Source organism: Glandiceps talaboti, chromosome 18 (genome assembly GCF_964340395.1).
Source record: "Glandiceps talaboti chromosome 18, keGlaTala1.1, whole genome shotgun sequence".
Classification (NCBI taxonomy): domain Eukaryota; kingdom Metazoa; phylum Hemichordata; class Enteropneusta; family Spengelidae; genus Glandiceps; species Glandiceps talaboti.
The window spans coordinates 19706691-19733450 of record NC_135566.1 but is presented as its reverse complement, the minus strand read 5'-3'; the positions used below and the strand labels follow the sequence as shown (position 1 = coordinate 19733450).

General features: G+C 36.1%; 1 protein-coding gene across 1 annotated transcript; it reads left to right on the top strand.

Moving 5' to 3' along the window:
- LOC144449141 (sodium-dependent dopamine transporter-like) lies at positions 1 to 26080 on the top strand. The gene is made up of 14 exons (XM_078139607.1): positions 1 to 73; positions 3364 to 3564; positions 16329 to 16463; positions 17389 to 17689; positions 18183 to 18321; positions 18839 to 18973; positions 19261 to 19364; positions 19894 to 20018; positions 20485 to 20597; positions 21449 to 21580; positions 22307 to 22406; positions 23125 to 23225; positions 24954 to 25121; positions 25952 to 26080. The coding sequence occupies exons 1-14, from the start codon at positions 1 to 3 to the stop codon at positions 26078 to 26080; spliced, it is 1956 nt and encodes a 651-aa protein (XP_077995733.1).
- The last annotated feature ends 680 nt before the right edge of the window (positions 26081 to 26760 follow it).

The following is a 26760-nucleotide window of genomic DNA, read 5'->3' as shown; positions in this document are numbered from 1 at the left end:
ATGGTCGAAGGCAGCAAAAAGGGTGGCTATGAGAAAACACCGAATTCTAGCATTGACATGGATGATATTCACGGTGAGTTTTTGAAGTTGGGGTGATTTTTCTTTATAGTGTTTGAACAATAATATGAATTGAAAAAAAGACAAGAAGTAAAACTAAACACCTTCGCCCGTGACGCAGGTGATTACCCACCCTCGAAATGTTTACCGTGGTAAATACGAAAAAAACAACGTTAAGAATTATATGTTACGCAACACCGATAAATGCAGAACACTGTCTTTTTTAAGTTTCCCATTCTTTGTGACCTCACCATGCCCTAAATGTAATGCTATATAATTATTAGTATTACAAACTCTGAATTATGTTTGGGAATATCGTTTGCTAAAATTGACCGTTTCTTGTAAATTGTCATTATTTAAAGTTCCAGATATAACAATGGTTAGGAAATGACTCGTCACTAAGGTCGGACAGAAATAACTAATTTCCTCATTTCAACGTGAAAACTACATCCGAGTCGTGGTCTCAGTCTCAGCAGGAGGCCCCGTAACTTCTTAAACTGTTATGATAAAGCTATTTTTCCGTCTCTATTTTCCAATGAATACGTCAATTCAACTCGTGTGCTGCTTTTGTGTCTTTCATTTGGACACAAGAAAAGCTCAGGGACGAGAAGAATTAATCGAATCAGCACCAAGAAAGGCAATTCATACAGAACACGGAAAACTAGTCCAGATCTTTTGGTTGGAGATTTATTCAATTAAGTTAAAAGCTACCAGAACATGTCGTGTTTGTACGAACCTGTTGCCGTCCCTCTAAGACGTGTAATCAGGATCGTACGCCTCCAAAGAGAACTATATTAATGTGCCTTCTGTGGCGTAAAATTAGCTATGTGATTGGCCAGGAAACGTCCAACACGAAAACGAGGAAACATTATTATTCTATTTGCGAATGGCGAATGGTAATTAGGTCTCTAGGATTCCTGCGCGTTTAAAGTGTCACATAAAAAAAATCACAAGTCGCAGAACTTCATTCTATGATGTGTGACTAAGCGCTCCTTTTGATTATTACTATTTGGCTCTCTCGGCTGGATAGTATTGAAGCTCCGATCGCGAGTTCCACGCTAACTTACAGCAGCGTATCAAGAATGAAACGATTTACGTGTCTGGGTGGCGAGGAGGATGTCGCAGAGACAAAAATTAGGAAATACAAACGTAAGTAATCCAAATGAACGATTTTTAGAAGCATTCCACTAGTAAGGTTAGACCCTATATCGTTAATGTCAGAAACATTGATTTCGAAGAATACAATTTACAAACATGTAATGTGTAACCAGAATTTTAGTTTTTTATATTATAATATTTGCTCAGATTTCTATGCAATGAAAGTGGCTCAGGCAGCGGTGAAATCATATGAAAGTCAAATTTAATTGCTTACATCCGAAAACCCGAAACCCGAAAACTAAATCATCGCAACTTTTATACCGTGGCGACAACCAATAACTACAAAATGGAATCATGTACAAATATACAACAAGTAGACCAAGAAAGTATAAATGTACCTTGACAAACAACCATTAAAGAACAAAGAAAATTTCTCGGTGATATTTGCATAATCTTAGTATCTGAGAACATTTCATTCAATTGGTTTATTACCATAATATATAAGCTATCTTGATTTCTATGTTCATGACATTGAACCGATCACGAAGGTACTCGAAGAATCGCAAGTCGTTAAAACCGTTCACAGCTACGTGCTGAACTTATTGCGAGCCAGCTTCAAACTAAAACGGGTCGTTATCACATAATTAATAATTAAAACCTGGTTTACATATTCTATTTTATTATCCCTTCATTTTTGTCAATATTTGTTCCTCTGAAATGAACATAAATGTGTCTGAAATCTGCATCCTTGCCAAATCTCTATTAAATATAGCGGAACTACACATGAAGAATCAAATGCAAGGGACTATGTCTAAATACTGCAATACAAATAAATGTGGTGGAATTAATGTATATGGATACGTGATTTCGATTTTTATGCTTTAAAGATTGACAAGGAAGTATTTTCTTTCAAAATTACAGTGATTTTTGTTTTCATTGATTTTCTTCGTCAACCATATTGTAATTCTTATGGATGCAGGGGGACGGGTATTTGCGAATGGCGAATGACGTCGACGTCGACATTTTCCCATTATACGTCACATTCTGAACCTAAACCACGATCTTTACCTTGATCAAATATGGACGTGTGGCTATACAATTAATCTTTCAAAATAATGAGCTGCTCGATCGTTCTTCCAAACAGCAAAGTGTGTTAAGAACCCGTGGGCAATTTGTACAGACCAAACAGAGTGAGCCACAATGTAGTTAGTCTGGGTGCACTCCAGAAATCATGGTATTTTGTGGGTATAAGCCTGGCTATTTTTTTAAAATGAAAAGTCTACAACTTAATCTCATACTCGAATTCTGTCCCTTGCTAATCATACAAACTATATAATTATTACTGTAAAAAGCACGTCATTCAATCGATGACATATAGAGCACCACGGGTAGTTTTGACTAACTACGCATGCTCAAATGAGCTATGTTATGAAGTTGAAAGGTTTTCTTTCGAGTTTTAATATGGCGACTTTGAAATGTCAAAGCTGCTAATGGTTTCCGAGTGGTAACAGACAGCGAGGTTCCTAAACGTATGTTTTAAAAGTGTTCGGAGTGGTGTCATAATGGTCGCAATAATTCATTTAAGTGTGTATCTGTGAGTGAGTGAGTGAGTGAGTGAGTGAGTGAGTGAGTGAGTGAGTGAGTGAGTGAGTGAGTGAGTGAGTCAATCAGTGAGTGAGTCAGTGAGTGAGTCAGTGAGTGAGTGAGTGAGTTGATCGGTCGGTCGGTCGGTGGGTGGGTTGGGTGGGTGGGTGGGTGGGTGAGTGAGTGAGTGAGTGAGTGAGTGGGTGAGTGGGTGAGTGAGTGAGTGAGTGAGTGAGTGAGTGAGTGAGACAGTCAGTCAGTCAGTCAGTCAGTCAGTCAGTCAGCCAGTGAAGGAGTGAGCGAAGAGTGAAGGGGTGAATGAGTGGGTGTTTGGGTTTGTTTATTTGGATGTGTTGTGTGTAGTATGGTATGTGTGTATCTGTATATGTGTGTCTTGCAAAGTTCGACGCACCATGCATTTTGTTAGTAAATCATTAAATATTCATGTGAGTTGGGAGGTAGACAGGTCACACATAGATGTTCTTGACTTGGGGAGGGGGTTAGAAAACTTAAGAGGTTGGAAGAATTATTGAAATGTTTGTATAAAATCTTGTTGATTTTCCTTGAACGAAACCTTGGACTTTCGGTTATCTACATGGTTTTTATGTGGTTGTTTTTGTCTAGTAAAAGCAGAGAAAGAAGTGATGGCCAATGCCAAGGAAGTAGAAGCCAACGAATGTACTCTGGTAAAGCCAACGGATGGTCCTAGAGATGGTAGAGAAACGTGGAGCAAAAAGGTGGATTTCCTTCTGTCTGTCATCGGATTTTGTATCGACCTTGCCAATGTTTGGAGATTTCCTTATCTATGCTACAAAAATGGCGGAGGTAAGAAGTTGTATATTGACAGGATGACACACACATACACACACACACACACACATATACATACATACATACATACATACATACATACATACATACATACATACATACATACATACATACATACATACATACATACATACATACATACATACATACATTCATACATACATACATACACACATACACACATATACATACATACACACACATACATACATACATACATACATACATACATACATACATACATACTAGTACATACATACATACATACATACATACATACATACATACATACATACACACACACACACATACATACATACATACATACATACATACATACATACATACATACATACATACATACATACATACATACATACATACATACATACATACATACATACATCTCGTATAACCATTACATCTCGTATAACCATACGCACAAGAAGCTCGAGCTTACACAAATAAAACCACACGGCGCTCTTGCGCGCGCAAACGTACATACACACAGACACATGCGCTCACTACTCCCCCCCCATGTGCGTTCACTGAGTTTGCAGATTTCTTGAGCAGCTTGTTTTGTCTCTTGTCATGACCATTTTGTCTGATAAAAAGCACCGTAAAATCACAGACAATACTTTGCATGCAGAGAACATTTGTTAAAGGCATGGATTTCATCAACGCATGCGCACAGTGTTGACTCACGTGACTCGGCAAAGCGTTTTCAGTTTGATAATTTACAACAACTTTGATAGTGTTCCATCTTGTCTTTGACATCAAGAGTGATTATTAAAAGAAGGAACAAAATCACTATTTATCTAGAATAACAAAGTGTGAATCATAAAAAGTGAGAGCACGTGAACATTTGAAGGCTAAAAATGGCGTCACTCCTCACCGTACCTCCAGTTGATACAAAATCTACAGCGAAAATTTTCAATAATATTTCCTTTAATATCAGGATTGTAGGATTTACAATCATACGAACTGGAATCACTTCTCATTATTTCGTCCTTGGGCGTTATGCATGAAATAAACGTAGTCAAGTAAAAAAAAACAGTTATGCGACTGTGTTTTGACAACGCATGGCGATTTCATGATGTGAAGCAATTGAGGTTCTTGGTATAGACACAAACCCAGAGCCCTGAAGGTCATTTCGGTTTGAACACAGCGTGAATCTCAGAATAGGTTTTTATGCATACAACAACATTGGAAAGATTATGTGAACTAATCTTTAAGACTTGTAAAGCTAAGAAATTGAAAGAATTATTTAATTATTAAATTTATGAACATAGTCAAAGTACTGTTAAAGTTAGCTGCTACATCTGAATAAGTTGACTAAACTTGATCTTTATTAAGCTTATAGGAAACTCCACCTGTCGGTTAAAACTGTGAAAAATTCCTTAAACCACGTTCAATATGCTGGTCAACATTAGATAATCCGTATTTAGAGCGCCCGTTGACTACCGGTAGAATATTGCCTATTCGCACTAAACTTCATGCAAACACAATTATGGAGATTTCATGCTCCAATTAACTTTAATTCTAAAACGAATGTATTTATTCCTAAGACATTATGACAATCTTTCGTGTTGTGACCTTTGATAGAAGAAATCAGTACACATTTTATGTAAGTAAACGTTAAAATTAATGTCCAAAAATATACTACATCATTGTCGTCAATTTAAAGACCGCCAAATTTGTTATAAATAGCGACACGGTACTAAAATGTGATTGAATTAGTTGACCTTTAACCTCTTGCAAGCCACTGGCCCTTACTTCATTTTACCCGAGATCCTCTAATTTCATTGCAGGGCAAGAATCGAACGGTGACTATCAAATTCAATTCAGCGCAATTACCCCCAAGTTAACGCTTAATACGAGACAAAGTGATGAGATGTGAAATTGTTCCATCAGCTGGCCTTACGCACTTTGTATTTCTCACGTGAAAGACAACAAAGTAAATACTCCACTATCAGTTCAATTTCTAGAACCTGTCTTGCCCTGTCTGTTTCATTATGACACAATTGTATGAAAACACGGCTGTAATATACCTATATTTGTACAGTTGTCCTGATCAATTAAAATCTGTTTATTTCATCCAGCTCATTTCGTAATGTATCTTACCATAGCGAACATTGTCAGCGCTCTCACGAAGAGACAGGCATTTTCTAGTCTGTCATAGTGGCGCCGATGAAGCAAATATTCATAAAATCTAAACTTGTTTCCAATCAGCGTTAATGACTAATTTCGAACAGAAAATTAGACTAATTGATAATTACGGGTCAATCAAATTAAAATGCCTCGTTGCTTGTCACAGGTTTGATTCAAGTAGTCAACTAATTTACATGTACATTAACTTTATATTAATTAAAGTTGCACGTAATTAAAGAAAACTTCATTTCCGGTTATCATGGAACAAAATATTATTACTATAAAATTAGATAAATAGTCATTGAAAGTATGGTAGTTTTTTTAAAACACAGGATATGATAGCAGAAATGACACAATGTAAAAATAAAAAGCTATACCGCCGAGAAATTATTCATCTCTCTGGTGATTAATTGGAGATTATGTCATCACATGCTAAAATTAATTGTTGATGGCGATGGCAGAAATCTTAATGGATTTGGTATTAGTGACAGAGAGCGTAAATAATGTCAGTGTTTGTTAATTATTCACTCCAAGGACATTTTAGATGTTGATTCTGATTTTGTGTTGTATCAAATCGACTTTCTCTTGCAATTTGCATATTCTAATACAACTAACGCTACCACGTATCTGTAATGGTTCTATTTTGATGTGTGTAGAAAAACAAATGTTTCAAGCGACACAAACTGAATTTATGAATTATATCTTAAAAAGTCAAATAATGCGTTACAGTATTATTGTCAATACATGTCTTGCATTTGATGTGGCAATATTACAGGTTTTTCCGATATTTTAATTTACGTACACTAAATGACGTCATTGGATCATTTACATATTATGCCTGAATACCAGGTTAGAGTTCTGCTAATTATATTGAAGTGGAAGCGTGTTAAGTGTACTTTAGGAAGTAAAATAACACAGGTCACTATTAGGCCTGATACAGTACATTGACAGAAAAAAAGTAACCTCCAAAATGTATACACTCAGTTTATGCCTGTGGTAGTTCAAGTTCAACCTGTGTTTGTTCAAGGTAATAACAATATACAAAACAAAAACACTATATGAATGGTGAATTAACTCGCGACAAAAAATATATAATGTATTGATATCGTAACAGTATTTGTCAGTAATATATGTGTGTCAATGTGTCCGGCCCGTTTGCTTTCTGACTTCGATATATGATTCGTTATTATTAAGTGGGAATAGAGCGGGGGTGGGGGGGGGGGGGGTATATTACACTGAAATTATCGTGTAGCTAGCCACATCTGGCTTCATACATATGGGTGAAGGTGGAGAACTCAAATAAAAGACGCATGCGCGATTTGTGGGGAAAAATTACCTCTCATCACACAAAATACACGTTAATGTTGATAACCAGCATTATTTTAACGCTCTATAAACTACTCGACACATATTTTTGTATTAGGAACACACTATATAGTACGTATAGATTCTCTTAACAAAAGTTTCACTCAAAATTCTTAGTCTTAAATGTAAACAAATTACATTATCAAGAAAACTTTCGAAATATCATTCAATTGACAACCATGCATATGCGCATGCTCAGTCAATTCGTTTATCAACAGTATCGATTATATTGAGAATTATATCAAAAGACTCTCTAGGTAAGTAAGAAATATCACAACTTGAGATTTGCAAAGAATATTTCCCACCACATTTGGAATTAAAAATGTCTTTTGATACAAAGACATTAAATCTGGGTCTAAACAAAGAAAAGTAGACTTGCAATGATTTCTTTCAAGTATTTTCGATTGCAGTCTCAAAGTATTCCTTTGATTTGCCTACAGAATATATATACATGTATACAGTGTACTTACCAAACAATGTCTGACAAACGGTTGGGGTATCTTAAATTTCAGCTTGTGTTGGTTTTATGCCAATACAAAGTCAATACTCCACGAATGCAATCTTTGGCATTTAAAGCTTAATGACCAAGACTCGTTGAAAACGGCGTCTTAAAGACGATTACATGTGAAGAAAAACAAGGCTGTTACATTTGACATTGTAGGTAAAACGTGTTACAAAAGTGAAATTTAAGTAGTACTTGTAAATGCTTAACGTGTCTCGAGAGATCCATCAGTCCAGGCTCCAGTTATGCTATATATAAGATTGTCCCTTTTAGTGCCATTTTATATAAAATACTTATATTTATATTTTTATACTGTTAGTGGTAATTATTTTTGACCTTCTAAACATTATACCGACACCTTGGATACTATTAGAACACGACACTTTAATGAATAACTGTTTTTATAGTAGTTGTGAGGAAAAATGAATTTGTAAATTTTTGTGATCAAAAATATGTTGTTCATACGAGATTCATTGATTATTATAGCAAAGGTCAGTAGTTGATATCACTTACGTCACGTTCGATTTAAGAACATAAAAATCTATCCTATATAATTCTGTATCAAATATACTCAAGTGAGTTAAATTCCTGGTTAAAAAGTACATTACATTTATATCAGGTGGCAGTATGTCACTTTCAATGATATGGTACGTTACGGTCACTCTTATGACATGTAGTTGACTAATGTATTGTATTCACAGACTACACGGTGACTAGAAAAAAAGTGTAATTCCTAGCCTCCTCCTCCTCCTCCTCTCTCTCTCTCTCTCTCTCTCTCTCTCTCGCGCTCTCTCTCTCTCTCTCTCTCTCTCTCTCTCTCTCTCTCTCTCTATCTCTCTCATCGTCTGTTTCTGTCAGTTTCTGTCTGTCTATCTACATCTACATAGTTTTCTTTATCTCTCTCCCCTTCTCTCTTACTCTGTGTTTCTATCTATGCCGCTCTGTCTCTGTCTTGTCTGTCTGTCTGTCTGTCTGTCTGTCTGTCTGTCTGTCTGTCTGTCTGTCTGTCTCTGTTTGTCTGTCTCTCTCTGTCTCTCCCTCTCATTCTCGCGCTCTGTTTTAACAAGCGAGAATCAAGCAATTCTACTAATAACACCGAATGAACTAATATTTCTCAAGTTTAGTGATGATATTTTTCTCAGTCGAAATGGTTTAAATGTTTACAAAACTGGATTATATCAATAGTGTGAGGACTAGATGTTCAAATGAAGGAATTGGTCACCAGGAGAGATATATGCAGTTGCTGGGTTCATCACAAGTGTCCCATTAACAAAAGTATCACTGGTGATGTTCTAAATTTAAACGGACTACTTATTATTTGCGATACTTAAAAAATACCATCTGTACGTGTGCACATATGTACATGTTTGTTTTCAAATACAATGTAAAGGAGACTTAGAGACTCTGTAGCAGTGCAGTATTCATCATTAATGCATTCAGGATATTTCATAATCCGGGAATGTAAATGGCGAATGTGTTATTTTGAAGTTGTTCTCGTGTCTCCTCTGAAAAACCAACTTCACTTCTCATTTAACAAAAACTTACATCGTACAAATGCAAAATTTCATGGTTTCTGAAACATGATTAATACACTTACAGTCAATGTCGCCTAAACTGAGCCAAAAAGAATGTCACAAATGTATTTTATTTTGGTTCATACATTTTTCGCTAGATAAAGGCCATCCCTTCAGACTCGATACAAAATTTAAAATACCACACGTAATTGCAATACACCCTTACTACCGGCTTGCAGTAAACTACAGAAATTGAATATAATCAACTATGTGTTACAATAACTTGTGCTTGTTTTCATGAGTAAAGAGTCGATATGTCTGAATGTCGTCCCCATATCTAGCAATGTTGTATGAACCAACACAAAAATACATTTGTGACACTCACCATTGGGCGAGGTTAGGTGAAACTGGCTGTAAATTTATATTAGTTACAGCCACAGTTTAAACCCCGTTAACTGAACAAAACTGTACACACATAGTTGATAGTTTATGGATAGCAACTTGTAAGATATTAGACAATTTCTTCTGACAAACAAACTCAAATATCTGCCTTGAAGTTTTATTGAATAATTGTCAAAAAAGTATGGAAAAAATATGATTTATCATCGGTGTAACATAGTAATTATGTATAATCAGTTCCCTTGGATCGTTTTCAAATGTTTCTGAGTACAGATATTTGATTACAAAATAACAGTTATTAAAAAACGTTTAAGAGAAACTGAAAGCACACTTCACTTCAACGTTTGTCCAAATATTGATCATTCCACATGACACAATACACGGTGAAAGATAAATGGGGGATTTTGAAGAGAATTAATGTATTAGATCCGTATATGTGTGTTGTTCATCTTCATATGCACTCAACACATCGATGAGAGAGAGAGTGGTGTCGTTTTTCTTTTAACTCAGCCCCAGTTCTGAAATTTAGGTAATATGAAACAAATGAAAAAATATAAAAATGAAATAAAATAAAATAAAATAAAATAAAATAAAATAAAATAAAATAAAATAAAATAAAATAATTTATATAATTTTTAAATGAATAGAAATCTAACTAGGCTATCTTATAATAAATTTAACAGACAGTATGACGTAGTCAAATAGGTTGAAATTGACGTCATTAAGTTTATATTTACAATGTTCTTCATTTTCATACTTGATATATGTTCATTTCATGTTCTTGTTAACTCCGTATAAATGATAAATTACTGATTACTTTAATAAAAATGCGACCGAATAGTTTGAATGAATTAGAATCTTTTATTACATTATCTAAAAGAAGGTCAAAGAAGTGATTTTTGTAGACAAGTGACTTAAAAATATCAGCTTCAACCGATGTCTGTAGATTACGGTCTTCAACGTTGACAGGATTCAAATAATGGACCGTGTGTTCATGTTGTTTACTATTGTTAGTTTCTGATACATAAGGATTACTTCCATGACGTTTACCGATCAAAAGGCTTGGCCCAGTGGTGGTGGTGGTGGTAGTAGTAGTAGTAGTAGTAGTAGTAGTAGTAGTAGTAGTAGTAGTAGTAGTAGTAGTAGTGGTAGTAGTAGTAGTAGTGTAGTAGTAGTAGTAGTAGTAGTAGTAGTAGTAGTAGTAGTAGTAGTAGTCGTCAATGGCTCGTAACAAACCGTGACGAACGTTGCTTGACGTGCAACCCTTAAACTGCATGTAATGGCAGTTATGGCATTGATGAATTTTATGGAATCTCTCATAGGTGACGTCATCAAGTGACGTCACCAACTTGCACTACTCTAGCATACGTGCAGTTAAGAGAAAAGCTATTTTTGTATTGACACCTTAACTTAGTAGAAACTGATATTCAATGATTTCCATGGCAACAAAACTATTGGTGTAATGGAAGGCTACAAATCTATTGGTGTAATGGAAGGCCAGACATTAAAGAAAGATACCTAACAAGACTCGGTTTATCGAGGGGGGGGGGGGTTGTCGCATAAATGTTTTCTGAAATTTGGAAATAAAACACTGCATGTATTTCTTTTGCAGCAGTACGAGTCTACTTATGACTTATGAAGGTGTAAAAGTGTGTCATACACGTGCGCGACTTCACATTCAAGTCATTTGAATTTACAAACTGTTCTTAAATATTAAAAGAAGTATTATATCATCGCTCTTTTTCTATGGTTTCCATAAAAAGCAACACGTGACTTAAAAATAAACACGTGACTATTCTGATCATTTCGATGAAAGAATTGAAAATCTGGATTTTTTCACTAAAAGTTGAAATGGATAGACTTACTGTTAGATTTGGGTGAGCACGTTTCAAAGGCTTCGCTTACAATATTTCCCGGCTATGAGGCCACTAGTAGACGTCTATTACATCGAGGGCAGTTATGCTACAACTGCATCTTCAGGCTGAAAGCCGAGGAAAATAGTTGCTACATAACAGCATGAGGCCTAGGGTAATATATGATGTCTACTAGTGCCCGAATAAGGCCAGACAATATTAGTGTTTGATACACGTTACATTTCCTGTCATGTATTCTTTCCAGAATCAAAGACAATCACTGGTAGTATTTGTCTCATGCTACTGTTATAGTGCCCTAGGGAAAATAGAAAATGAATATTACCCTCTGTATACAAATTTAGGTCACTATGAGCCACTAGTCCATACCACGTGACACAGTCTTAGCCAATCACTGAAGGCTGTATGAAAATTATATGTTATAATAGAATATGAACCACTACAGGGTATAGGGCTAATTTAATTTATGAATAAAGCTTTTGGTGAATTTGAACTGTGGCTACATTGTAGCAAAAATATAAACTTCAAAATATTTGTTCGGTTCTATGCTCTACTCGAGCTTCAACAGCTGCATGGATCGACATTCCTAACTGGTTGTCATAGTTACAGAGATAAGTACACTCAGTTCGTTATTTTTTTCTCATTCATTTCGATATAAAACCGGGTCTGAGCTGTCAAAGACGAATAACGGCGATGATTGATGTTGAATTTTGGAGATTTTAATGTATGGAGGAGATAATAGGATCGTGCCCAAATTCGTTGTGACAGAGTGTTTTGAACTGACAGGTGGATATACCGCCATAGAGGCTAACACGATTTGCTTAGCATTATGCACTCGCCCTCAAATGGCTCCAGCCATTTTTCACTCTCGAAAACTCCATGTTGGGCTCTCACACTCGTCGCGTTAGTCAGCGTTTCCAGTTAGCATTTAAGTGTTATTTTCTAAATTCGTCACTGTCAATATTGGCGAAGGACTCGAAAGACATCGTCGAAGAGAGTTCTATAAATTACGTGTACTCACACACTTAAAGTATACCAAATGAACGGAAATTGAAATAAAATCGAACTGTCGGTCAAATCTAACTACATTGTTTCGACGTTGAACCAACACAAAGGGGCCAATTTATCGATTACTTTGCTTTGGTCTCGGAGAACATGTCTTAGAATGTATAGCATGACCCTAGTATTCCTATGTCACAAGAAGGAGCCGGTGGTCATGGCACTGTCTGTGTGGTATTAGAAGTTAATGTTTTTAAAGTTAACTTTAAGAAGTAATGGGTGTTTCGCAAAGAATAGACTGGGGAAGGGATGTCAGACACTGGAATGAAATGTCCATCAACTAATATCATGGGTGATACTTCCATGGTAACATTAATGAAACCGTGTATTTAAGAGGCACAAAGGCGGTGACTGATTTTTATCTTAGCAGCTTTTCATTATGCTCTAGAGGACCCAGAAAAAGTAGTTTTTCCAATTCTACATCGCTCGAATCCTTATAAATAGAGTTTTAATATTTGGAAAATCTGGCTTGAGAGAGGCTTACTGTACTCTAGGGTAAGGCATTCGGGGGAACAAACAAAGTGAGGGGTAAACATCTCTTTTATCCTTGCCCAAACAATTTGAGGCTACTGTTTCATTAACTCCGATAACGTTAGTTCAAATAATTACCACTTTATGGCGTCTGCTCACATTGTTCTGCATACGACGACGTACTCGATAGGAACGAAATATTACTCTAGTCTCGAAAGGCATTTTCAACAATGGTTTATAAGAATCAGTTGTCATCACATATAGGGGAAATAATGAAAAAGATTATGATGTAAAAGTGGGTACAAGCATTGTTGTATAATGTGCCGTCAGTGTGTACGTGTACGTGTACGTGTACGTGTACGTGTACGTGTACGTGTACGTGTACGTGTACGTGTACGTACCATGTACACATCTACATACCTACGCTGCTATGCATGTTCCAAATGACACTAAAATCGTGTCACTATCAATCAAACAACTATTACTGCTATAATACGTGTTTGTTATTCAATAAAGTCATAATATAGAAACCCTATGTGTATTGCTGACTACATGACTTTCAGTTTCACGAAAAGACGGCTCTTTGCAGGTCATTGAGGTAGAAATAAACCGATTACATTGTGTATAGAGAAATAAACATGTAAATCGCTAATACATGTCACGATTTATAGACAAAAATCAAATCCCAACATCACAAAATTGTTTTCTGGTGATTGAAAAAAAAAATTTCTTAAATCATTTGTGCAAAAGAAAGCAACCGAAAGGAATTTCGCTTTGTGGAATGTGGTTAATGTAATTATGGGGTTTTTCTTCTATTTATTGAAGACAGAAAGCTACGACTACCCTTCACAGAGATTTTAGATAAGAATATATAGTTAATTTATAGATACAGAGTTTGAAAGGAAGACTCTGTTTATAGGCCCTCAAAATAATACAAAAACAGATGATGTTATTTTTTGACGCTATTAGTTAAGTCTATTAGCATGGAACAACAAAATGAAATGAGAAAATGAATAACCAATGTATGCATTTTTAAAATTATGAAATGATAGATTTTGGGGATTTTTCCCAACTTTTTAGGAAAATACCATATAGAAATATGTTATCAACATATCAACCATAAAATGTTTGTGAATAAATATTTGGGCAAGACTACAGAATATGAATATTCTCATCAGACTCATATGTTTACAAGGCAAAACATTGGTTATGTATGTATGTATGTATGTATGTATGTATGTATGTATGTATGTATGTATGTATGTATGTATGTATGTATGTATGTATGTATGTATGTATGTATGTATGTGTGTGTGTGTATGTGTGTGTGTGTGTGTGCGTGCGTGTGTGTATGTATGTATGTATGTATGTATGTATGTATGTATGTATTTATGTATGTATGTATGTATGTATGTATGTATGTATGTATGTATGTATGCATGCATGCATGCATGCATGCATGCATGCATGCATGCATGCATGTATGTATGTATGTATGTATGTATGTATGTATGTATGCAATATGTATGTATGTATGTATGTATGTATGTATGTATGTATGTATGTATGTATGTATGTATGTATGTATGTATGTATGTATTTGTGCATGACCAGCAATTAATATATAAAATGTCTTGCCTAAAGAAAACCCTGACCCTCGGTGTTCTAAACATAGATTTAAGATTTGCGATTACCTAAGTTTACTCAGTTGTCTTGTGTTGTCTAGCAACATATTTATTACATATATTATATGTAAATACCTTTCATGTTCAACAGAAGTGGTGTGTCATACATTGGAACGATATTATAATGCGATCGCGATGTTTTATACTTTCTTCAAGTTTCGTGTGTTGCGTTATGTTGTGTTATGTTATGTTGCGTTGCGTTGCGTTGCATTGCGTTCAGGGTGTTGTGTTGTGTTGTGTTGTGTTGTGTTGTGTTGTGTTGTGTTGTGCTGTGTTGTGTTGTGTTGTGTTGTGTTGTGTTGTGTTGTGTTGTGTAGTGTAGTGTAGTGTAGTGTAGTGTTGTGTTGTGTTGTGTTGTGTTGTGTTGTGTTGTGTTGTGTTGTGTTGTGTTGTGTTGTGTTGTGTTGTGTTGTGTTGTGTTGTGTTGTGCAAGGTCAAATAACCAAATTTTGGTTTGTGTCACACCTTTCAAGTGATAATATTTTAATCATGACTTATTTAATCATTTATTGGGTTTGACTATGTGAGTCACATGCCATTCACTTAATTTAATTGTAATTGTCTTCATTTACTACTTGTACATCCTATCAAACTATCACAGAAATATTGTGACCAAAGATCTAGAGTATCTTGTCTTAGGATGGAAGCAGCTTCTCAACAACAAAAACTCTTATCTACCTATCCTGTATTCTCAAGTCATGTTGTCGGAAACAATGCATTTTTTGCCTAAGTTACCTAGTACTTCGCCATTATGTCAACTCATGATTTGCTACAGTGTGTCCATAGTTTATTCTTTTCTGTGACAATTGCATATTCCACGTGCTATCTATGACTCATTCATAATTAAAGTTAAAATGGGAAAAATGATGATTTGTTGGTTTTCAACTTCATAATCGTAAGAGTACATGTGTCCTTTTATATGAACAGTAATAAGACGAATGAAGTCGATGGAATGAGTGTATTTTTTCCAATCATACGTTGTTTGCCTTTGGTTTCACTTCTTTCTTTTTCAGAACTACATATAGCAACACTCCTATTAAAAGTAATTATAAAACTCGTGTTTGTTCGCTACATCAATATGTATTCCCTTAGTCTATTTCGTTCTATTGATTTTAATTATGAAATGGTCTATGTCATACTTTATTTCTGTCTTCGTTTCCTTTTATTGAGAAGCAATGATAATAAGTATTTGCTATCACTTAATTAACAAAGAATTAAATGTAAACAGTCTAATTAACTTAAATGAACCGCGTATAGGTAATTACTCAGTCTTCGTCTAACTACCATCCACAAAGACTTCTCTCCCAAAGCTAGAGTCCTGAACCGTCAGTGACGATCTGAATAAAATCGGTTCATTCATTTTATTTATTTATTTTTATCTGTCTATTGTTGTTTGCGGTTTTCCTCTTGGGTTGAACGTCTCACCTTGTTGGACTATATAGGTGCTCAACCCAAACCGACAAAGTCAAAAATAAATGATTCAATACTATAGGAAATAAAGATAAATAAATGCAATCAAGCCAATCCTTAAAAAACATTTTAAATACTATTTTAAACAATTTTATATCAATAAGATAATTTTTAAACAACCAGGAATTGTTTGAGATCAAATCTGCACACCTTCCACAACTGTCACTCGCAAGGTTAGTTCCCGGCGTATATAAGCTAAGTATTCATTCCTCTCTCTGATTTCAAGTGAGCTTAACAAATTTCTTCTCTTCTTGTCCTTGTTATCATCCAGGTGCCTTTCTCATTCCATACACCATTATGTTGTTGGTTGGAGGAATTCCACTCTTTTACATGGAATTGGCTTTGGGTCAGTTTAACAGAACAGGGGCTATCACATTATGGAAGAAACTGTGTCCGCTATTCAAAGGTGAGAAGGAAGAATACTAATTTCAGTTGACATTGGAATTAATCAACACCATAATGTGGTTTGTACCATGAAGGAGGCCCTCTATAGGCAGAATTTACAAGATCCTGTGTTTACCTGATTTTTTATTTTTATTTTTTAATCCACCCAACTTCCCTCCGCCAATAGTAGTTGAACTGAAGTTCTTTTCTGTTAATTTACTTGGTTATTTATTAGCAAGACTCTATGTAAAAACATAGATAGGTGAACGTTTGTAGAAAGATTGTCTTAAGAGACTTGGGCCCAATTTATTATAGATATCGATATGATATGGTTATTCGACCCCGGACCTCAAATTTAGAGATTTTCGTGAAGCGACCATGATGGAGTAACTAACACCAACTATCAATGGCGAGCTCATCATCAAGCACTAACCACTGATGGCGCTTCGTCATCTTTGGTCTGTGAAATAACTTGCTATAGTCATTTTATAGTGCGATGGTGCTTAATTCTTTTAGATTGTCTAATTGTTGAAATTTTAGATTTTGACAAAACAGCTAAATTGTTTAATTAAGTTTCATTCTGAGTTTAAATCGTCATTTCTATGACATTCAGACTGTGAAGTGGTCGATATTCATATTTAGTATAGAAACGGGTTGAAATCATGATCTTCGTTGAGGGCGCTGACTTTTGGGTGCGAACCCAAAAATCAATTTAATTTGATTTATCATGTATACAGCTACAAAAATACGTTTATCCATAAGTGATTATATGCTGTTCAGGGAGTACAATATTACGAATAAGTTATTGTACAAACAAAACATTTTCAAAAAAGAGTTGCAAAGTATGGGCGCCCTCAAGAGAACTGCTCAGCCTTGGCAGAAGCATTCTCTCTACCGCCCTTTCCAGGGTTTTCTAATAATGTATTCTAATTTTTACATATTTTCAGGTATTGGCTGGGCTGTTGTTATGATTGCATTTTACGTAGACTTCTACTACAACGTCATCATTTCCTGGGCCTTTTACTACTTCTTCGCCTCCTTTACCTCTGTCTTGCCTTGGAGCCACTGTGGAAACGAATTTAACACAGAGCGTTGTTTTCATCCAACTGAGGGGCCTGAATTTTACGTCCCTTTGGAGTACAACGTTTCCATGGCAAACCTACCAGATGGTTACGGTGTAGATTACAACGAGTCTGGATCCTATGTCTATGTCAATAAAACGGTATCAGCAGCTACAGAATACTTTGAGTAAGTTCAAAGTTGATATGTTTAAAATAAGAGTTTTACAAAGGAATAATTCACTAAAAATGACAACGAAATCCTAGAATATTACCAAGCAGAGGGAAAAACGCTTCATCGATACTAACGATATACTATGTGTCACAGGTCACAGGCCACAGCTCAACCACTACTGGCAAATATCATCTTCAGTTTTGTTCACTTGAAAATTAAATACTTTGTCCCATTTTCATTATCAGAGAATGTATTTGTGTGCATATACTTTGATTATTCGATCAAACAGTTTACAATATGTTTCAGTTTGTTTTCAAATTGTTGATTTTAGTTTGGTCCAATTATTTCGGTAAAGTCAGTTTAGTTTAAATTGAATTGTATTTCTCTCATTAATTGTCCATTGATCTCATTCTGGTTTTAGGTTTTCTCATGTAATTTCTTTGTTATACAATAACTTCAAATAAAAACTATTAGTCTTGCTACATTGTACTCTATCAATGTCTTTCAGGAGGGGAGTTTTCCAATTACATGCAACTGACGGGGTCAATAACCTCGGTCACATTCAATGGCAGTTGGTACTTTGTTTATTGGCCGTTTACGTCATCTGTTATTTCAGTCTTTGGAAAGGTATCAAAGCCTCAGGAAAGGTAAGTCCAGTCGTTATAGCGCCCCCAAGCCTTGGTAGACAAGTTATCATCCTCTCTTTCACATTGTTCTGTCTCATTCTGCCCATACATTGGCTGCACTATGTTCACAGTTAACAATTAGATATGGACGGAGATCATCACATGCTTCAATATACAAATTGCTATTTTTTCAGATAGGAACATTCGATCGGGTAACGGCTATTGAAACATTTATTACCCTCGTGCGATATATGAGAGAACACATTACCTCAGAGTCATCGTTTTTCACAAGCTATTTTCATGTTTTGGCAATCTGAATAAAATGAAAACCATTCCATATTTTTCTTAATGTAATTGACCATCAAGTCTGATTGATAATGGTTTGATTGTAAAATTTTCTTCGTATGTTAATTATGAATAGTTTATGGTAAACCAACACAAGCAATGCAATATTCTTCAGTTATGACGTAATTCAAAACGACATGTACTGATCTTACTACATAAGATTTAACATATCCGTGTATATTGGATTTCTCAGGTTGTTTGGTTCACTGCTACATTCCCTTATCTTGTCCTATTCATCTTATTGATTCGTGGAGTAACACTACCAGGAGCCCGGAAAGGCATCGAGTATTACCTTATACCAACCTTCAGTAGACTTAAATCTCCCCAGGTAAGTAGGTATACATGACTATACTTTCCTTACCAGTAAAAGGGACAGTAATGACAATGTATGGTACGTGGTACTGCTGGTGGTGCTGGTGGTGGTGGTGGTGGTGACGACGACGACAATGATGATGATGATGATGATGATGATGATGATGATGATGATGATGATGATGATGATGATGATGTTGTTGTTGTTGTTGTTGTTATTGTTATTATTATTATTATTATTATTATTATTGTTGTGTCGAGTTGTGTCTATTATTTTTAACTCCGTGTTCTATCATTGTACAGGTATGGATTGATGCAGCCACACAAATCTTCTTCTCTCTTGGTCCTGGTTTTGGTGTTCTCTTAGCGTTTTCCAGCTACAACAAATTCCATAATAACGTATACAGGTAAGAAGATACCCAGAATTCCGTATTCAATTTTACGTGCAATGTCTCCACTGGTGTTGTCTGCCATTCGATGAGACAAGTTTCTAATTTGTGTTATCATGGTGACTGAACCATTTAATGAATGTGCTAAACTGTTCACTTTGCAACTAGATGTTGAACTGAAAATTTTGAATGTATATATTTCATATCCAGTATTGGCAATGGCGCAATATATATACAAGGATATATTGTAATGTGCCCAATATGAATTCAAATTTTCTTATCTTGATACACTAGGGGCGCTATACTGATAGTATTTTTGTTTCTCTGTAGACAAGGTAACATGTATTACACTGGGTATTTGAATTCTTAAATCGTTGAATAATAGTCAGTAAAAGAATTGATACATTAAAAGATCTCTCTAAAATCCTATTATAAGTCTAAGAAATATTCAAGGCAATAAAAGTTCAACCGACAAAAAACATTGAAATCGAAGGCTGTAATGACATGGTCAAAAGTGTTAATCATAGCTTCTCCTTTATTTCACCAGAGATGCCTTAGTTACCAGCAGTATCAACTGCCTAACCAGTTTTCTGTCTGGTTTCGTCATTTTCTCTGTGTTGGGGTACATGGCGTCTCGTCAGGGACTGGAAGTAGGGGAGGTAGCAACAGAAGGTACAGTCTAACACATCGCATAACACTAATGGATTAAAACAAGTTATCATAGAACTAAGCTGTACGTGTATTTACATCATACATGTTGGAAATAAAATCCAGATTTGAAAGCCATTTACTAATCTCTGAGCTAATCGCACGTACGAGAAATCCAAACGCGTTAACTATGTACGCTATATTGTAGTGTATACCATATTCAATAATTTCACGTAATATGTCTTTGTGCGAGTCGCACACGTTCCTTTGGTCACAGTCCTTCTAATTCTAACACATATTTTGACAAGTTCTCAAGAGGCGTTATAACTCCTCAAAATATCGCACCTCAATGCATACCACATAAACCTTTACCCATAAAAAAATGACCGTTTCGATGTTTCCATATTTGTTTCAAACTCTTTGGTATAGTGCAAGTGTAATACACTTTCCATATATTCACTGATTTAATATTTGTTCACGTCATCGATAGGTCCTGGTCTCGTATTCATCGTCTACCCAGAAGCCCTTTCAACGATGCCGGGGTCGACGTTTTGGTCATTGATATTCTTTGCTATGTTGATTACCCTTGGACTTGACAGTTCGGTAAGTTTCAAATTCAGTTACTAATTATCGTTGGACACTTCGGCAGATTGGAGTAACGTTTCATAATTATAAGTTCGGTAAGTTTCAGTAACATCATTGGAAAGTTCGGTTTGCTTCGGTAACTTGTCATAGGACAGTGTGGTAAGTTTCAGTAAATTATCATTGAACAGTTCGGTAAGTTTCAAAACTTATTATCATAGGGAAGTTCGGTAAGTTTCGGTGAATTATCAAAAGGTAAGTTTCAAAACCTAGAACAATTCGATAAGTTTCAGTAACTTATCAGGACAGTTCGGTAAGTTTCGGTAACTTGTCACTGGAAAGTTAAGTATTTATTTGTTATCGCAACATAGATTGCTGTTCATTTCGAATACCTCGTCTTCATAGATAACGAAGTCGTTTTCCAAAGACTACACTCATGTCAGTTAACTCGTTGGGTTACATTATTTTGAAATTTAATAGCCAGCCCCCCCCCCCCCCCCCACCCACACACACACACACACGCACGCACATATTTAAAGCCTTCCAAACTGATCGGCAACTTATTACATTTCAACACTAAGCGGGACAACCATTCGATATCGCGATAAGTACATGCAGGAATGTACTTCCGTATGCAACCAGCCATGCTTTTATTGAAAGCAAGTTCTTGGCTGCCATTCATAGACTTATCAATCACACTTTGATAGGATCTCAGAACTACTTGCTGTCCTTAGTATACCAAACACTTACTAGTATATAATGAATATTAACATTACACAACAATGGAGTATTTTCACTAGAATAAAAAAGGTTATAAAATCAGCTTATGCCACTTCAAGTATCCAAATTTAATGTCCTACTCTTTGTTACAGTTTGGGGGATCTGAAGCTATTTTGACTGGAGTGTCCGATGAATTTCCAAAGTCTATCAAACCTCACAGAGAGATCTTCGTGGCAGTACTTTTTACCTTCTACTTCCTGGTTGGATTGTCCATGTGTACACAGGTCAGAATTATTTCATTAAACAAGTCTTCGTCGAAGACATACTTCAAACTAATTTTTACTAAAAGTAAATTTTCCAGGCAAATATATGGCTGTGTCATTCCATCAAACGTAACATGAGCTTCAAGACAACACACATGTATATGTGCAACGTGATGCTTTATCTTTGTGATAAGATTAGGACAAAAAAAATCAGCCACTGTCACATATTACAGTTAGTATGGTTTAATTACAAGCTGACATATAAATCTGATAATATATGGATTTAGACACTAGGGCCGGGTCTTCATGCATTGTATTTCCAGATACATTTTACAATTACTAGTAGTAGATTTTACTACAAATATGGCCGCCAGTCAGTCGAAAGTGATATATATGGGCAACAAAAATAATCAATGTAAATATGAACGCGACTATACTTGAATACTGCAAAGAGCGTGCGATATGCAAAAAAATGGCACAATTGTGACATTTAACCTTGAAGCTGAAGGTCAGTGTCAAATCTAATGATATCAGATGAAACGAAGTGTCTGACCAAACTCGGAGTCATAAAACAATGATAACGTTATTCATTAGTTTTCGTCATAGAATAATGACAGTGATGGTTGAAAAGAATGACCAAACGTGAAGCTTCTGATATCTTGTGTCGTTTGAAAAAAAAGTAATTGTATGCACATCTCGACTTCATACTATTGACGAAAGAACTCTCCCATTTAATTTTGTTGATAGGGTGGGGCCTACGTGGTTACTCTACTGGATGCATATGCAGCGGGTTACTCAATACTATGGGCTGTATTTTTTGAAGCAGTGGCGGTGTCATGGTTCTACGGTAGGTGATAATATTTGTTCGTTGATTCACCGCTATCAGTGCTAGTTGTGCTACCAGGAAACGATTTGTTTGCGATATATCCCTTGAGTTACCGAATACTTTCCAGATAATTTACTATTCAAGTAGAGTTTGCTGCCATACTGCAAACAAGACAAGCAGACGTCAAAAGAGTACATGATGTGAATAATTATAGTAATAGTTCATTATAACGATATCTCTAGATAAGACATCATACACTTTCTTCTCCGAATCCTCTCTCATATTTCCCTCCCTCTCCCGCCCTCTCCCCGCTCTCTTTCTCTCACTGCTGCCTGCCTGTCTGTCTGTCTGTCTGTCTGTCTGCCTGTCTGTCTGTCTGTCTGTCTGTCTGTCTGTCTGTCTGTCTGTCTGTCTGTCTGTCTGTCTGTCTGTCTGTCTCTGTCTGCCTGCCTGCCTGCCTGCCTGTCTGTCTGTCTGTCTGTCTGTCTGTCTGTCTGTCTGTCTGTCTGTCTGTCTGTCTGTCTGTCTGTCTGTATGTCTCTGTATGCCAGCCAGCCTGCCTGTCTGTCTGTCTGTCTGTCTGTCTGTCTGTATGTATGTATGTCTGTCTGTCTGTCTGTCTGTCTGTATGTATGTCTGTCTGTCTGTCTGTATGTATGTATGTCCGTCTGTCCGTCCGTCCGTCCGTCTGTCTGTCTGTCATTTTAACTGTGTGTTAATTTGTCATCCCTTCCTCCAGGTTATAAAAGATTCTGTGGCGACATAAGAGAAATGCTTGGGTCGGAACCTGGCATGTACTGGAAAATTTGTTGGCCTATTGTCAGTCCCATTTTTCTCCTGGTAAGTGTATCAATTTTTATGATATAGTTTGTGTGTATCGCATATCGTAAGCGGCTTACTTGGTTGGATGTGTGCACAGGGTGGATGTATACACAGGGTACACTGTAATTACAATGGGTGGATGTGTACACAGGGTACACTGTAATTACAATGGGTGGATGTGTACACAGGGTACACTGTAATTACAATGGATGGATGTATACACAGCGTACACTGTAATTACAATGGGTGGATGTGTGCACAGGGCACACTGTAATTACAATGGGTGGATGTGTGCACAGGGTACACTGTAATTACAATGGGTGGATGTGTGCACAGGGTACACTGTAATTACAATGGGTGGATGTGTACACAGGGTACACTGTAATTACAATGGGTGGATGTGTGCACAGGGTACACTGTAATTACAATGGGTGGATGTGTGCCCAGGGTACACTGTAATTACAATGGGTGGATGTGTACACAGGGTACACTGTAATTACAATGGGTGGATGTGTGCCCAGGGTACACTGTAATTACAATGGGTGGATGTGTACACAGGGTACACTGTAATTACAATGGGTGGATGTGTGCCCAGGGTACACTGTAATTACAATGGGTGGATGTGTGCCCAGGGTACACTGTAATTACAATGGGTGGATGTGTGCCCAGGGTACACTGTAATTACAATGGGTGGATGTGTGCCCAGGGTACACTGTAATTACAATGGGTGGATGTGTGCCCAGGGTACACCGTAATTACAATTAAAATAAAGCTGCAAAAAGAACTTTGGAAATGATTGATTATGATACAATCACGATTACATCACAACATTCAAAATTCAAAACAATAGAACATTTCAACCATATTTATAATATCATTTCATTTTTTTATTAAAATGGTCCAAAAATATGACTAGACAACACATCTGGCTTTGATCATTGGTTTCTGACTTATTATAATTAACACACTGTAGGGGTGTTTTCCTACAAGGTTATTATCAACCATGTCTATCTTTGATAACATTGTTCTGGTCATTCCCTTTCACAGCTCTATTGATTTCTATTGTAGCAACTTTTATTTGATAATTATGGCTAGTATTGACCCTTTCTACATCTACATCTTGTTATTCTGTCTCTGTATGTATATACTATTGAATGAATGTGGTGTCATGTCCCAAAACATGGTTGATTTTAGACATTACTTCTACAGCATTGTGCGTTATTGCATTGTTGTTGAAGTGGCTATATGCATGAAATATGGGTACATTGCATTTATTTCAGATTTTTAATTTTTTATGACAACTCTACTAAGTTTTCCTACTTGCAATACAACCCCAATGTGAATTAGCATCGACCTAGTCCGTGTTTGTTCAATAAATTTAAAAAAAAGAAAGATCTAAAAGGTGTATAAAATGCTTGTTATTGTACGTACAATTATAACAAATATTTTAAACATTTTTAATATTTTGAGTTACAAACAAGGATTTAGTATTTGCTGTTTTACATTGTTAAGTATAAAAACGTAGTAAAGTTGTTTTATAGATTAAAAAATCCAAAACTGAATACCACTTTGTCATCTATAGCGCCTATAGCCACTTTAATGTTCAAGTTGGGGATTCATTTGTCTCTGGCTATGACATAGTGACAAAAGGAACATTAATCTCCAATATCAACGTTTATCATACAGTAGATAATAATTAAGTCAGCTGAAGATATAACTGATAATTTTGTCTTTCTCCTTACACAGTTCAATATAGTGTTTGGATTGTATGGTTACCAACCGCTAACTTACGATAACTACGTATATCCGGTATGGGCCAATGTCTTGGGTTGGCTGATGGCAATATCATCGATGGCAGCTATTCCTGTATTTGTTATTTATAGTTTGATGATAACGCCAGGTTCACTGAAAGAGGTAAACTGATTCTATTATCGCGCCATTCTAAAAATGAACTCTTCCAACCCGAAATGAACTCGTCCAATGGCAACCAATCAACTTCCAGAACTAATCAGCTTGCAGGGGTTGTTTGTTCACCTGTGTAAAGCCCCACTAAGTTTTTCCCATTTATCAATGTAGTATCCTCAGAAATGAAAGATTTAAACTGTTGTTGTTACTTTGTTTGAGAAAACTCCAACCTTTTCTAAAGGATTACTATACACATTTTTGACATACAGATCAAAATGATCTCAGAGCATAGACCTTACACGACCCTTCGTGTAGGCTGTACGGTTAATAAACTAAAATATTTCAAAATCCAAAATGGCTGCCCGAATACTGTCATTGCAAAAAAAAGTGATTAAACACCAAATTTCTTTAAGTATTTCAAGAGGATCATGAACAATCTTCCACGCGGTAAAGTTTGCAGAGATTTGATAACTTCGATTTTCAGGCAAATAGGATACAGCGTAGTCTGTAAGGGAGGCCATGACGGGGCGCCCTCACACATCAACTCCATTCACATGTACAGCTAGATAGAACAGGCCGATGAGGGCGGACCGAAGCCACACGACTTATCTTATAATAGTTTAGATGCAGAGGTGCATACTTTTGTTAAGGCTGATAATTATCTGTTATATTCCTAAGGAATCATAGTTACTAAGTGACTTGTATTCTGACGTCACCTTATTTCAATTAGATCCATATAACTTCGTTTATTCTGTTATCTTATGTCGTAGGCACCCCCTGTCAACGGATTGAACCCTGTTTCTTTGCATTTCAATAATGTTTCCCATCATTTCTTTTAGCGGCTGATTAAAGCAATCAAAACGCCAAACCAAAGAGCCGCACGGGAAGCTTACGACAGAGTCGGACAAATAAATGGTAATGTCACTGACTTCAAGGTGGATGACCAAACCAAAGTTGATCATGTGTAGACTGCCATCAACTTTAGAAGAAAGAAACAGAGATGAAAAATACTTGTAACAAAATGGCGGGAAGGTTTATGGTAATGGTTGACGGTTTTCTTGAAGTCTGACAAACGTACACTCAAGCAATACTTCCATGGCATCGAGAGTATAGAGATTTTGGAGCAGTTCCCCGTTTATTGGGTCACGTATTTTTTTGGGAACATCGCGTGATTACTTTCTTTCGGTTTTGAACTTCATCTATGTTATTTTTGTTGGGAAAAATGGCAGCACTGATTTTTTCTGTATAACAACCGGGATAGGTTAAATTGATAGACATTATAAGCAATGGACCAATAGTAAGGAGAGGGGTGGCCAACTGATACGCAAATAAATATCTTGGTCATACTCTACTCTTGACTTCCAGACCATGTCCAGGACCTTTGCGTTTTTAGTGAACGTAAAAGTGCATTTCGCGTCGTTAGAGAAGATTTTTCATTCTTGTAAATTCGATGATGTGTGCCTTTTACCAGTCAAGTTGATTATGTAAGACTTCTTCTTTCAAAATGACAAGAATCGACATCATGCCTTTCCATGATAAGATGTTCTTTGCGTGTACTACAATTCATAACTTTCCCGCGTTTAAAGTTATCGTCTGCGTTTGGTTTATTGTCACATTTTTTTAATGAGACGTTCGTTTTGAAGTGTTT

Coding starts and splice junctions, on each gene's coding strand:
- LOC144449141 (XM_078139607.1), top strand. CDS start 1: ATGGTCGAAGGCAGCAAAAAGGGTGGCTATGAGAAAACACCGAATTCT. Junction 18,322..18,838: donor GTATCAAAGCCTCAGGAAAG/GTAAGTCCAGTC, acceptor TGGATTTCTCAG/GTTGTTTGGTTCACTGCTAC. Junction 21,581..22,306: donor GATTGTCCATGTGTACACAG/GTCAGAATTATT, acceptor TTTTGTTGATAG/GGTGGGGCCTACGTGGTTAC.